Source organism: Podarcis gaigeae (assembly GCF_964106915.1).
Source record: "Podarcis gaigeae genome assembly, chromosome: 11".
NCBI classification, from domain to species: domain Eukaryota; kingdom Metazoa; phylum Chordata; class Lepidosauria; order Squamata; family Lacertidae; genus Podarcis; species Podarcis gaigeae.
Genome location: NC_139687.1, coordinates 30,285,506 through 30,300,704, shown reverse-complemented (window position 1 = coordinate 30,300,704; position 15,199 = coordinate 30,285,506). Strand labels below are relative to the sequence as shown.

The 15,199-nt window shown below is 38.8% G+C and overlaps 1 protein-coding gene across 5 annotated transcripts in view; it reads left to right on the top strand.

Moving 5' to 3' along the window:
* Window positions 1-15,199, top strand: part of ADGRV1 (adhesion G protein-coupled receptor V1) — a 232,105-nt gene that overhangs the window by 21,205 nt on the left and 195,701 nt on the right. For all 5 annotated transcript variants that reach the window (XM_083703064.1, XM_083703065.1, XM_083703067.1 and 2 more), the window contains 10 exons: window positions 183-453; window positions 2,454-2,783; window positions 4,117-4,293; window positions 5,466-5,689; window positions 9,998-10,124; window positions 10,213-10,395; window positions 10,882-11,062; window positions 11,974-12,137; window positions 13,796-13,919; window positions 14,829-15,095. In XM_083703064.1, coding sequence (XP_083559190.1) covers window positions 183-453; window positions 2,454-2,783; window positions 4,117-4,293; window positions 5,466-5,689; window positions 9,998-10,124; window positions 10,213-10,395; window positions 10,882-11,062; window positions 11,974-12,137; window positions 13,796-13,919; window positions 14,829-15,095 — 2,048 coding nt within the window. The remainder of the gene's footprint in view (window positions 1-182; window positions 454-2,453; window positions 2,784-4,116; window positions 4,294-5,465; window positions 5,690-9,997; window positions 10,125-10,212; window positions 10,396-10,881; window positions 11,063-11,973; window positions 12,138-13,795; window positions 13,920-14,828; window positions 15,096-15,199) is intronic.

The window sequence follows — 15,199 nt, the reverse complement described above, 5'->3', positions numbered from 1 at the left end:
ACTTATTTGTCAAGTCAGTTTGCATAGGTAACAATAGTTTACTCAGGAAGGGCATTTAACTCCTGCAGTGTTTATATATTGGAGTAACTTGTAGGTTCATTTGAGTGCTTCATTATAACTCTAGTGTTTCACTAGAGTTAAAATTAGAAAATTGTTTGTTAATTTATGTTTGCAACCTCTAGGTACGAAGGCATCACAGTTGTACGAAATGGTGGAACACATGGAAATGTTTCGGTTTCCTGGATTATAACCCGCAATAGCAGTGATCCTTCGCCTGTGACTGCAGACATCACTCCAGACTCGGGGGTATTGCATTTTGCTCAAGGGCAGCTGATAGCATCACTTCCTCTGAACATTGTTAATGACAATTTCCCTGAAGAGGCAGAGCCATATCTGCTTAGGATTCTGGCTCATACAATAAAGGGGGGTGCGGAAGTGAGCGATCCAGCTGAGGTAGGTCTGCATTTGTTCGCCTAAAGAAATGTAAGTGTTCCAGTAAGATGCCAATTTTATCCAATTAGTATAATTATTTAAACCAATTATTTATATAATTGGTATATTCTTTATTTTACAATCCTGTCTGGCACCATTGCTTCTTAAGTCTGTTGCTGCTGTTGATCAGCTGCATTGCATTGACACTTAAACCTTATACCTCAGTAAAATTAGCTTTCTTATCCTAGGAGTCGGTAATGGTGTTTGTGTTGGTTTCTAATAAGATGCTCTCATTCAGAACCCCTCATTGCTAACAGTTTATTGATAACTAGGACTACGTCACAATGCTGGGTAGCTAATCAGATAAAATGTGCCAGCTTAAATGTCCAAAACACCTTTGCAATTGACCACTATTTTATCTAGTTATTTTCTCCTGATCTTCTTAGCTGCCAATGCATATAGTGCTACTTTATAAATTACAAAGTCATCAGTATCACTCAGCAGCCATTTCACCCTTTCCACCCTGTTTGAATGTGTTCCATTCATAAGCACGGGTTTTATAAATCGGTCTCTTGGTTCTATATATAGTGGGCATTGCAATAAATAGTGGTACAGGTCCTCTACGCAAGGTTGCCCACACAGACATAGTCTCTCCTTGTACAGTACTTTGCTGTACCGACCATCCACCACTGCCGAGGGCATTGATTGGAATCGTAATTCTGTAAAAGCAATTCTAAGTACGGCAAGTGGGAGCTTTGTCAGATAACTAGCTCAGCTGTGCTCCGTTTTGATAAGTGGGAACCATGGTGAACTTTTGGTAGAGGCAATCGTGGTTAAATCCCTTTCTGCATCGGAACTGAAGAGACATCTCTTAAGTGCCTCTTATCCATCTTCATGATCACCTGAAGATCTTGTAATTGATATTGGGACAAGAGGCATTGGATGCCATCCTTCCAACATTTGGTCTGTTCTCATTCTGAGGTAGCTAATCATATTTGGCTACATGATGATATCAGGACAAACAAAATAAATCCAGGAGGGTAAAGCCTTATTGTTCAGTTACAGAGGGGATGCCAAACAATCAGTGCTGTGAATGTGGTGGCATTGCTGGTTGGATTTTGTTAAGTTACAGTCTCAGTGAGATCAAACAAAACCAACTTAGAGAGATGAGGAGATCAGGCAGTGTAAATAAATAGGCAAAACATTTCCCAGGCACTGCTGGAAAATCCTCAGAGAGAAGCTTTTCAGTACTACTGAAAACTTTTTCCCTTTTTTTTTTTTTTTTTTGCTTTACACTACTGGAAAAGTAGTTTTGCTCAGAGCTAGCTTCCTCCCACTCATAGAGATACTATGGAATAATATTCCTGCCCAAGTTGGCATATTAGGATGCTATGCTAAATTGGACAAGAGTCTGATGCCCGTGTTACCTGAAAGGGTTCACCTCTGTCCTGAAGAATTCTGCCGTTGAACTTAAGTGGCTCAGCAACCCTTTGTGGGATCCATTTGGCTGTTCCTTTCAGGACATCCTGGTGATGATGCAATTTTTTTGATACAATTGCATGTTAGATGGATTTCCACATTATGATCACTTTGATTAGCTAGCAAAATGTTCAAGGGTAGAATGAGTGGAGTAGCAATATGTTCTGCTTAAGACCCTCAATACTTGACCTGCCTGGTCATGTTAGGCAGTTGCTCCTGCTTTTGATGAGTTGCTACAATAAGCAGCTTACTTCCAGCTGCTGACATGAGTGTGGGGAAATTCCGGGAGCACGACAAAGTTTGTCACACATCCTTTACATGGCAGTGCTTGTTCACTGTTAGCACGAGCACTGTTAGCTACCACAAGTGGTGGGGTCATGTAAAGTCAGTTAGTTCTGTGGTTGCATTGCCTGTCTTGGGAGTGATAAAAATCTCATAATCCAATCAATACTTACAATGGTGATCTGATAATTATCGTAATTTATAATGAATTCTAATGGTAATTTGCTCTTAACATGAATACTTTGTTGTCATTCTTCTAGCTTTTGTTCTACATTCAAGACAGTGATGATGTTTATGGTGTAATAAAGTTCTACCCTGCAGAGGATCAGAGGATAGAAAGCAGCCCCGATGGACGTTTTTTGTCTCTTAGCTTTGCAAGGCAAAAGGGAACAGTGGGAGATGTGAGACTGTCTTATACAGTCCTGTATATTCCTGCTGGGCCTGTGGATCCTGAGCGAGCTAAAGAAGGTGTTCTAAACATTTCGGGAAGAAGCACCCTCTACTTTCCAGAAGGAAGAACTAGAGAAATTATAAAAGTACCAATAAGAAATGATGCGTTTCTTCAAAATGGGGCCCATTTCTTAGTACAGGTATGTGATATGGTATAAAATTGTCATAACTTTTATGTGACACATCAGTTTAATTTCTTATTATAGCATCAGTAACATGAAACATCCCCTTCATGTTGCCTTATTAGGGAAGTCTAATGTTTTTCTTGGATAAACCTTATTTCTACATGCACAGTTTAGAATGAGGTTTGTGGAAAGAGGAAGTGACATGAGAACGCAATTGAAATTAAAGAAAACATTGGTAAGAAAGAAAAGATTAATTATTAACTGGGCATTTTTCAGTGCCATAGCCAGTTCAATCACCTGGTATTGCCTGAAATATAACTCTGTAAAAATATTTCTGTACATTCCAAATTCAAAGGAATACAGAATTCTTTAAAGAACTCAGCTGGGTCAAGAAAATATGTAAAGCATCAGTGGATAAAATGCCCTTTGGGAACCTCATCCACCAAACTTTCTGTTAATCTTGCATTTCCCCATGGGACTTTGTTCTGTTTGGCTCTCTTAAAAGTATCAGCAATTGTAATAGTAACAATTGAAACCAGTTCTGCTGTGTGCTTTTTGGGGAGTTTGGATGCCCGTCCAATCCCAATCCCAGGAACCCACACTGTTATAAAATTGATAATAAAAATTTGGATCCTTTGCTTTTGCTCAATTCTGTGAATGGAAGGAGCTCCTTCTGTGCTGTTACATGATCCTTCTATTTTATTAGACTCTGTCTTGATTATTATTTTTAATAAGTTGGTGGTTTCCAAATATTTTTAATAAATAAATAAATGTTCATGGTGTGAAAAGTTAGGACCCATGATAATGACTCCAAAACAGAGAAGGCACAAAATATTGTAGAAAATTTTGTATGAATATCATGGAAATGGATTTTGTTTATTTCCTTCTCCATCCTCTGCAACTGTTTCCTTTCTCTATGTACATTCATTGGGAGTTCAGTGTAGGTTCTTCAGCAGGTTCTAACATCTCCTGGGCATTAATTTACGGGAGCCTGGAGTCTGGTTCAGTTTGGTGGAAGAATGCCTGTTCATAACCTGCTTCAGCAATTTACAGTTACTTATTCTGATGCAGAACTGCACATGTGATTGCTTGTTTTCCTTATATGTTCAAATGTGACAGGCATAAAGATCTGTAGATGTAAATTTTCCCAGAATAACTGCAAGTGGAAATAATCTCTTCCTATCATAGGAATTATGTATTATCATTTTTTGCAGCAGGATACTGCAAAATCCTGGTCAGATATTTGCAGCTTACATTAAAAATATGCAGTAACTAGTTGTCCTATAAATCATTGTACCGTATGTAGGAATGGCAGAGAATCTTAAAATCTTTATTTCTCTTATTGCAGCTTGAAAAAGTTGAACTGCTGAATATCACTCCTCTAGTTCCACCTGTAAGTCCTAGACTAGGTGAAATTCAAAACATCTCCTTAAGAATTACGCCTGACATTGCAAATGGAGAAATTGGCTTTATCAGCAATCTTCCAGTAATTTTACATGAGCCAGAAGATGCTGTTTTTACAGTAGTAAGTAAATATTTCTTTAAAAGTTGTTCTTGCATACCACACATTTTCTTCAGAGAAAGTACAGGGTCTGCCTTCACTTAACACGAACTTCTGCAAGCTAGTGGAAAATAATTTATTTTGCAACACTTACTTATTCAAAATATTCCTCATGCCTTGTCATCATGGTTCTGTAATGAAGAAAAAGAATCTTAACAACTCTGAATCACAGTTAAATTGAAATGTCACCATTTGTTCCCTGCAACCTATGAAGATGCTGCTCAGAGGTAAGGGTCATATAGTTGTAATAAAAGTTATATTTTCCTAACTTCAGGTAAAATCAAGTACTAGATAGCACGATTCCCTCCAATTTCTCAAAGGTTTTTTTTGTTCCCTGTGGAGGCTTTGTTTTTTCCTGCCTCATTCTCAGGGTACTTCAGAATTTTGCTCTGTGTGGGGTTTTAGGGTTACCTCCTTGTTGTGAGGTGGCAAAGGGGTGATGTTTTTGGCCACATCCACACCACACATTTGAAGTATTCTTATTCAACTTTTAAGAGTCATGGCTTTCTGCAAAAAGAATCCTGGGAACTGTACTTTGTTAAGGGTTTCCTAAACAACTCTCAGCTCCCTTAACGAACCACACTGACCACTGCTTTCCTACCATGTAACCAATCCTCCAGCACTCTGTAGCCTCCCCTGCTGCCCACCTTTCCTTTCTTTTGAAAAAAGCACCATGAGAGTGGTTGGTTACCTCATGATGTCTTCATCTGAGTCTTGAAATGTGGGCTCCTAGGTAGGCTACGGAGTGAAGATTGTTGGTGAGATGATTTGTAGAAAGGAAGCAATGTTACTCGCAAACATCTCTCAAAAGGAAGATGAGCGTGACAAAAACTCTGCATCCCAACCATGAGAACTTCACTGATTTTTTAGTTATTTAGATTTTCTCTCTCTCCCCCCCCATTTTCATGTTTCATTAATTTGTGACGCACCTCACCAATATTTAAAAGATGCCATACAATTCTTTCAATGCATTTCATAGGTGCAGAATGCTGTAGAAGTTAAAAATAAATCAATCTATGTACTATTTCAGAAATGTGTTTTTAGATATTTGATATTGGCTGTAGCTTGGCATCTAGAGTTGCATGTACATTCAATAAGAAAGAAAAAAACCTTACAGAACTTGGTATACATTCTAGACCTCCATTCCATTGCAACGAGATGGGACTGATGGACAAGCTACTGTCTTCTGGAGCCTGATACCCTCTGGCCTCAATCCAAAAGCTGTAACTATTGATGATATAAGCCCTTTCTCTGGTTCTGTTGTATTTTTATCTGGACAAAGTGACACAGCAATCAACCTTACTGTCAAAGCTGATGACATCCCAGAAATGAATGAGACTCTAATTTTGTCATTAGACAGGTATTATTCTGCAATAATTTGTCACAACATACCCTTTTTTAATATCCTGATTATATTATTTTATGCACTGGCTAACGTTTGTATGCTTACTTGTGGGGTGGGGTGTATTGAGTAAGCCCCTTTAAGCACAGTAGAATTTATTTACATTATTTACATTTACATTATTCTGTAAATGTTCAGAGACACCTTATGCATCCATGACATTTTATATGTTGAATCAGAGCCATAATTTTTTTTTTAAAGAATTCCTTTGACTCATAGGTAATATGCAAACAGATGGCTCTATCATATTGGTTGTCCGCTGAAATTGTTTCTGCATTTCCTTTGGCAGATAACATTGCTCTGAAGGCACAATTATGCTAAATTTCCATTTCAGTTTCATGTAAAGTTATACTTCTGTCAAAATGTGCCTGTAATGATCTGGTTCTTATAATGCCATACCATTAAAAAGTAATAGGATTGATTTTCATAGTAAGGTGTCTCAGAGACTTAACACAAGAAAAGGAGTTGAATTTCATTTATGTTATTTCAACTTCTTTGCTGCTGCCTCAACAGGTATTATGTAACTTAATTCCATACAGAGTATTGCTCATGTTTCCATACATAAGTTATACTCTTCCTTTTCCAGTTAGTTCTTATACTTGGTGAGTTTCTGCACTGGGTATAAATATTAAAGTGACAACAGAGCTGATTTGTTTTTTAAAAACTAGATTTATCAACCTTAACACTATGTCTGATATTATTTATCTGGTTCTATATCACATTTAATGTACATATTGCTAAAAAATTATTGTACTTTATCAAATCATTTGTTCAGAATTTGATGTTAGATCAGCAAACGTGTGGCTCCTCAGGATAACAGGAAATTGGCGGAGGGGCCAGTTTCAGGGAAGGATCCTCAGGTGCTACATTCTAGAGTGATTCACGTGTGATAGGCTGATTCAAACTCCCTTCCTGGAGCCGGATTGGATGGCTCCCATAGGCCAATCAGGTTGCTGATTTCTAGAATCCTACCTGCCTATTGTTCAAGGATCCAAGCTCAAGACATAACACCAGGTTGCTGGAATGGCATCTATAATTGCAGCATGTCCCACTCATCCTGGAATTGGGGCGGTTGAGGGGCATGCCTTAGCCAGTGGTCAGAGATGGTCAGAGTTGAAATCCAACAAGATCTGGCAACCCAAGGTAGAAGAACTCTAGGTTACACCATATACATTATGTATATTGCTTATCAAGAATATGAAAATGCTTGTATTGTAATCTTGGCCTAAATCCAGCACAGGTTAGCTCACTATGGTGTCAGGTATGCTTAACTGTTTGGGATTTAGGCCCTGGTGTATATAGTACTGTAACCAGCTTTCTGTCCCTGAGCCTCTTTTCCTGTCATCTTTCCCCCTTCAGTCAGTTTGTGGTTCATAATGCCTTTGTGAAAATGACATTCCTTATTAGTGCTGTGCTGAAACCTGTCCTCCAGTTTTTATGCTTTGACTTGCTAGTTTGCTCTTGGCAACCTCATTTATACTCAGAGGTGTACCTAGGCTCTCTTGCGCCCTTGGCAATGAGCTGTATCTGTGCCCCCCATTCCTTGTGCCCTTGGCGAGGATCCTCCACCAAGGTACCCAGAGGAGCCTGCACACCTCACCCAGCTTCCCAGAGCAGCAAAGGAGTGGCCCAGGAAGTGTGAGGACAGGCGGGTGGGCTCATAGCCACTTGGAGCCAGACGGGGGAGGTGTGATTTGAGTGCTCCCCTGGTTCTGTGCTCTTGGCGGGGGTCAACCTAGCCAACCCCTAGGTATGTTTATGGTATACTATTAGAGTCCTGGCATTTATCTTTGTTCTGCCTGCTGAACCCTTTGGGAAGGGGTTATGTCATCTTTGCATACAACACTTAGCACAGGTTATCTATACAGAGAGGTTTTTCTGCAGAACTCCTGTGAATTTCAGTGGCAGCTTATGGAGCAGACATTGCCAAGGACAAATGCCATTCACACGTGCTTGCATAACTAAGATATACAGGCAGACAGCAATTTATAATGAATCAAAGTAACTGGGGTATTAAAAATGCTAGGTTAGGATCAGAGGCACTATTCCATTTCCAGCCATATCTTCTGACAAGTGGTTGGTACCGTTAGGCATTTGTTTCGAGCCGATAAAATGTTGGGCTTGGAAAATGCTTTCGCCTCTTACATCATTCTTACAGTTTGATTTACTGAAAAAGCAGCCACAAATAACACTTCATGCTGTTTTAACTCCTGCCTAAATGAGGCCTTTCAAATATGTCCCCATTACAAAAATCTGAACAATGGCAACCCCTGCCCTTCTTTATCTACTCAGACAATTATTTGGGCAGCGTAGTAGGATGGCAGGTCCTGGAGGGTTGTGCATCAATGAATAAAATGGGTTTCTTTTGTCTAATTAAAAGCACTGAGTAATTACAGATGGTGCTGAATAAAATTTACTCAGCTGCTGTGTAGCCTGCATGCCTGCACAGTGCTTGGCAGTTGGCGGCTGGCTCTTAGAGCAGTGCTGGCAGCGAAGGCCTTGAATGGTCCTTGACATCCCAATTGGTCATGGGGTCATCTCCCATGAGTGGGAATTGCTGAACCTCTTGCTAGCATTAGTCAAACAAGTAAGTGCCAAGCAAGTAGAATTCCCATAAAGTGAACATTAGTTGCTGGAAAGGTGCAGGGGTTTTTTTAAATTTTTTTATCCCGCCCCGCTTTTTATTTCTTCCTCTAAAGAACTCTCCTACAAAGAATCTGGCAAACAGTGGTTTTATTCCTACCCCCCACTTATTTCTCTCTGTATTGACAGGGTAGAGACAGAAAGGTTTGTCGTGTACTTTGGGTAAGTGCAGCAAGCTGTGTCTTTGTATTCAGTGAATCAGCACTTTGTTTTGGAAGTGGTTGGTCTGGACAAGACTGTGTCTCCTTTAATATTTCTTTCCTTCTGAAGCACCATGCCTATCGGACCGCCTTGGGCAATGCATGCTTCCTGTTGCTGTTTTATTTGGGAGCATGGGGTGGAGGACTGAAAACGTTCCTTTATGTAGGGCCTATGAATAATAATAAAAAGTTATGAATGCATGGCTTGGTGTTTGATGTTTGAAGATAATGCAGAACAGTAGATTGGTTGTTCTGATTTCACCGCTGGGAAATCAGGCCTCCCAAATATGGTATAATGGAGCTGCATAATTAGAGTTAAGCAGAAATTGTTTTCATCCTTAAATAGATTGTGTGTTTTCACTGCAATGTTTAGGGAACATACATCACAACCCTATGCACATTGACTTGGAAGTAAATGCTTCCATGTTCAGGGAGAATTACTTCCATGTAAGCCGGTTTAGGATTGGGGTTTTATTGAAATAAATTGCACATATTAGTGTTGCAGCCAATTTAGATACATCATTGATCATTTAAAAACAATTAATACAAATTACCTAGGAACATAATATCTGCATCTTTATATGCTCCAGCAACTAATCAAGATCTTAAGCATTAGTTAACATTAGTTAACAACTTCAGTTCCTGAAGTTGAGTATCACTTCAGGAACACTGAATTTGGTTAAGAATAAGATTCAGGTTTAGTGTGTGTATGCACAGAAACCCTTGCATTGAAGCCATTTTAAAGGATTGTCATTGGCAGTGTGAGCTCTTGAAATCATATCTGCTTGTTGGGTAGATTTGCAGCACAGGAAACAATCAAGGGGCAAAATGTCGTCTCAGATGAAGTTGGGAACAAAATATTTACTTTCAACAACTTTTCATAGCAAATGTTATTGGAAAGTTTGTTACATGTTAGCAGGACACTAAAACCTGTTCTTCAGTGCTTTCAAATCCAGCAGTACTTTTAAAAGCTTACCATCCAGTACTCTTGTATGTCACTGTGTTTTATTGTCTTTCTCTGTGTGAAGTGTGCACGTTTAATCTTTTTTTGAAATAAAAATCTAGGCAAATATAAATAAAATATAGTCTGTGCAGAAAGACTTTGTTCATTCTTTGTTTAAGTACAGCTTTTGTATACCACTTTTCGACATTCATTCATAAAGTGGTTTTACGATACAAAAATATGAATGCAAAAAATAATCATCAGTCAAAGGCGATAAAATAAAAGAATAACAAATTGAATAATATATTCAATCCATTAGCAAATAAAATGTGTGTTTGCTCCAGAAAGGGAGCCAGTGATGGGGCCAAATGTACCTTCAGTGGGGGGGGGGGGGTATTTCAGAATAACATGTTTGTAGGTGGTGGATTTAATGCTAAACTAACTTGCTGGTTAAAAGCGTCTTTGGAATTATTTCTTCAGGGTGAATGTGGAAAATCAGATCCTGAAATCCGGCTATATTAGCCGTGAAGTGGTTATTCTGGAAAATGATGATCCTGGAGGAGTATTTGAATTTTCTTTATCTTCAAGAGGGCCGTACAGGATAAAAGTAAGTTCTCAGAAACTAAACCCCTTCCATGATGGAACCACACCAAGTAAGAATACTGAGTCTTTTGGATTTTTGATTTGTTTTAAAGGAAGGAGAATCTGTTGAACTTCAGATTGTCCGGTCCAGGGGAGCCCTCATCAAGCAATTTCTACGTTATACTGTAGAACCAAGAGACAGCGAGTTCTATGGAAGTACAGGAATCCTGGAGTTTAAGCCTGGAGAAAGAGAAATTAAAATTACGTTGCTAACAAAGATGGATGGGATTCCAGAGGTAAAGAGAGGCAGAAAGAATTCCTCATGCCTAACTTGGAATAATAAAGGATGCACTTCTGACATTTAGAATCTAAAACATCCCCCTGAACTGATTGGATTTTTGGTGGGTTATGCAGTGTTGAAAATGCTACCCTTGCCCTAAGAATGAAATAATCATGGCCACTTTGTGTTGAGATGGAGGAGGAAATGTTATGTTTCTGTTTCCTGATTCTTTTTTGTTTTCACGTGTCTGTAAGTTTAAATGAGTAAGCTATATTCCATGCTCTCAAACACGAGTCATCTACAGAGGGCAGATTTATCATTTTCCATTTGTGTCTAATAGGCAGTTGTGCTACTGTTAAAATATGAGTTGCACTTTCCACATCCAGAGGTAACATTTGCTAAATTTTATTTTACGCTGGCTGATCGATAAATTTGGACTGGTTTTTTCATTGCTATCAGTGTTGCCAGACCATATTGTTCTGATTTGGTTTCCCTGTTCTAGTTGGATGAATTTTACTCAGTGGTTCTCAGTAGCCACGGTGAGCTGCCAAGTAAACTGGGAAATGCCACAGTTGTCAACATAACAATCTTGAAGAATGATGATCCCCATGGAATAATTCAGTTTGCTGAGGATGGATTAACAATAACAATAAATGAAAGCAAAGGCAGAGACTTCTATGCTGGTAATTCCTTACTGCTCTGTTGTAGGTTAGCTCATATTAAGTCTTGCTATTTTATCATAAATTGGTAACTTACTGTCTCTCAAGACTCCTTCACCTGATACCCCTCATAGTACAGATGCTGCTGCTACAGAGTTCCTTCCTATACTGTAAAATCTGGAGCCCAGGTAACAGAGGAGGACTCCACTCTGTGGCTCTTCCACATGGCAATATTTGTCTACCTGAGGTGTGAGGAAGGTGACACAGGTATGATGAGCCATAGTCTCCGCCCCCATCGTTCTGCCCGGACACTGAGGTCCAGCTCCGAGGGCCTTCTGGCAGTTCGCTCACTGCAAGAAGCAAAGCTACAGGGAACCGGGCAGAGGGCCTTGTCAGTAGTGGCGCCCACCCTGTGGAATGCCCTCCCATCAGATGTCAAAGAGATAAACAACTATCTGACATTTATTAGACATCTGAAGGCAGCCCTGTTCAGGGAAGTTTTTAATGTGTGACATTTTAATGTATTTTTAATCTTTGTTGGAAGCTGCCCAGAGTGGCTGGGGAAACTCAGCCAGATGGGCAGGGTACAAATAATAAATTGTTGTTGTTGTTGTTGTTGTTATTGTGTGTTACTGTTTTAGCATAGCTCAAGATTTCTCATCTGGGACCTTCATGACATGAGAAGTGATGCTGCAGCAGATGCCATAGCACAGTTCTCTGCTGCTGCAACAACAGCAATAATGGTGGCTTGCTATTTATTGAGCTTGCAATAAGCAGCATTCTTCCTTGGGATGAATATCTGTAAATGCGTATATGCCACTTTCATAGTTACAGATGCTTGTCTTTTAAAACTGTTTTTTCTTTGAGTTTTTCTACTCTGTCTTTGAATCTCTTAATGCTGTACATTTATCAAATAATGCATTTGTGTTTCAAAGCGGTGTTCAGAGTCTTGCGAAGCCAAGGAACTTTTGGCAATGTAACTGTGTCTTGGGCAACTTACCCAGCTTCTACGAAAGACATCTTCCCAGAGCAAGGGACAGTTTTCTTTGGAAATGAAGAATTTTCAAAAAATATCACCGTATATTCAGTGCCTGATGAGGTAAACACTTTTATGCAAGTAACTTTTTTATTATTATTAAATTAGTTTTCCAGTTTAATATTCAACATTTTCAACACACATAGAAAAAATAATTAGTCAAAGAATCCCTCCCCCACTCCCTGTGACTTCCCCCAACTTCCCCCTCTGGTTCATTCAACAATCACTGCTTCTGCTTCATTTATTTTCCTTATTTTGTAGTCTTTTCCAATTGCTCTTATATTCTTCACCTTTTTATATCATACCTTCTTACATACTATATTTTACCTTAATTCATTTTCAAATTGCTCTTTCTTATATTTTACATGTTATCCTTGTTGTAAGCATTACTCAAACCCTGCTAATAAGTCCATTTCTTTACAGTATTTCTGTAAATCTAACATCAATGGTTCCCAGTCCTTTTTAAAGTCTCTATTGTCATTGCTTCTGAGTGTTTCCATGAGTTTCACCAGTTCTGTATATTCCATCAGTTTAGTTTGCCATTCTTCTTTTGTTGGTATTATGGTGTCTTTCCATTTTTGGGATAGGAGAATCCTGGCCGCCGTTGTAGCCTACATAAATAGCTTCTTCCACTCTTTTGGCAACTCCAGTCCTGTAATGCCTAACAAGAAAAAAAGGCTTCTGGCTTTTTAACAAAATGCTTTAAACATCTTCTTCAATTCATTATATATCATTTCCCATTAATTTTTGATTGCTTTACAACTCCACCACATATGATAAAACGTGCCATCTCATTTTTTACATTTCCAACATTTGTTAGAGCTTGTTCTATACATCTTAGCAAGTTTAACAGGGGTCATATACCATCGGTACATCATTTTCATGCAATTCTCTTTCGGAGTTATACAGTCAGTAAATTTTAGATGCACATTCCATAATTTTTCCCAATCTTCCACTTGTATATTATGTCCTATGTCTTCTGTCCATTTAATCATTACGGATTTAACCTCTTAGTTTCCCATTCTAGCAACCATCTATACATCTTCCTTCAGTTTGAGAGCCTCAACTTTCTTTCTTTCTTTCTTTTTTGTAAATATATGAAATGATCAGCCGCCAAGCTACTGGGAAATTATCATAGTAGGGAAATACGATCGAAAGTGGCAAACATCAGCAGTTTTAAGCTCCACTGATTTAAATGGGGACAGTATTAAGTTCAAACATGCCCATTGTTATGCTGAGAGCCAGTGTGGTGTAGTGGTTAAGAGTGGTAGTCTCATAATCTGGTGAACCGGGTTTGCGTCCCCGCTCCTCCACATGCAGCTGCTGGGTGACCTTGGGCTAGTCACACTTCTCTGAAGTCTCTCATCCCCACTCACCTCACAGAGTGTTTGTTGGGGGTGGGGAGGGAAAGGAGAATGTTAGCTGCTTTGAGACTCCTTAAGGTAGTGATAAAGCAGGATATCAAATCCAAACTCTTCTTCTTCTTCTTCTTCTTCTTCTTCTTCTTCTTCTGATTATAGTGTATCAAACCAGTTAATCTAGGATATATATTTGTAATTTACGGTAGATCTCATTATTCTGCATTCATTATTCTGTTTGTTTTAATATTTCGATTATTCTACAGGTGTGTTCCATGATTTGCAAGAGTTAATGTTTGGCAACTTTGTTTTAATTGTACAGCATTTAGAGGTAACATACGTTTACTTTTTATATTTTTTCAGATACCTGAAGAAATCGAGGTATTCATCCTTAGTCTTTTCAATGCCACAGGGGGTGCTAGAATTGGAAATATAACCACTGCAACCTTACAGATTACAAAAAACGATGACCCAATTTATTTTGCTGGTGAGAGATCTTCAGTGCAGCTTATATTGAGTGATAGATCTAAAACAAGATAAATAGGAGTGGCACAATCTGCTTGGCTTTCTCTTAATTTGTGATCTCCTATGTGCTCATTTTATTTTATTTATTTATTTATTGCATTTATAGCCTCCCTTTTGGCAGCATGGTATGTCAGATCATGGTTTGTAAAGGAGCATCCAAACCAGGATATCAAATCACAGTGTGTATTAGATGTGGTTTGACATTATTTCTTTGTTTGAAAACCATTGACAAATGAAAATTTGGACCATTGCTCCATCTCAAGAGGTTCTGAGCCATGGGAGGAGGAATGAACTTATGAAGCTGAGTACTGAACAGAGGGGAAATGAAAGCAATAATGGTATTACTGTTGTACATTTCAGAATTCATACCATATTGTTGGGTCCTTAACTATGGTTAGCATAAACCATGGTTTGGTGTGATGTCTGCATTGTGCCACTGTAGTCTCAGTTGGTTAGAGCATGGTGCTGATAATGCCAAGGTTGCAGGTTTGATCCCCGAACGGGACAGCTGCATATTCCTGCATTTCAGGGGGTTGGACTAGATGATCCTTAGAATCCTTTCCAACTCTATAATTCTATGATCTAATCTGTATTGTGATTATTTTACTGTAAGCCATTTAGAGCATTCCAAACCCCGAAGGTATAAATATAATGATGGCAGTAAATCTTTGCCTGGAAGCTTATTAATGTGCTATGCTCTTCTCCTAATTTGTAAGGTAACAGTGGAGTGGAGACATTCAGTACTATGCAACGTGTATCTCATTATAAAGTAGATTTTTTCTCTCTTTTCTGGAAACAATATTTGCAAAGGAAGGTTACAGTTCTGTTGTATTGATTTCTCTTTCTTTTGCACACTGTATATGTATTTCAGATCCCGTTGTTGTGAAGGCTCATGAAAGCGGCATTGCTAATTTTGTAGTCATAAGGAATGGCTCGGATGTTGATGCCGTTTCGGTTTCGTACGCCACTGTTAATGGAGGAGCCACTGCTGAAGAGGGAGACTTTACGCCTAGTGAAAAGAGTGGTGTGCTTTTTTTTGATGTTGGAATACGAGAACAAAACATAACCGTGTTTATCAATGATGACGATACCCCTGAGTCGGATGAGACTTTTTATATCATTCTCTTCAACTCAACAGGTTCAAATGATTATTTGATCTCTATGTAAACTAAGCAGCTGCTGCATTTCTGATGTTGCTTTTCTCATTTCGTGAATGATATTTGGGGGGAGCTGATTAGGGTA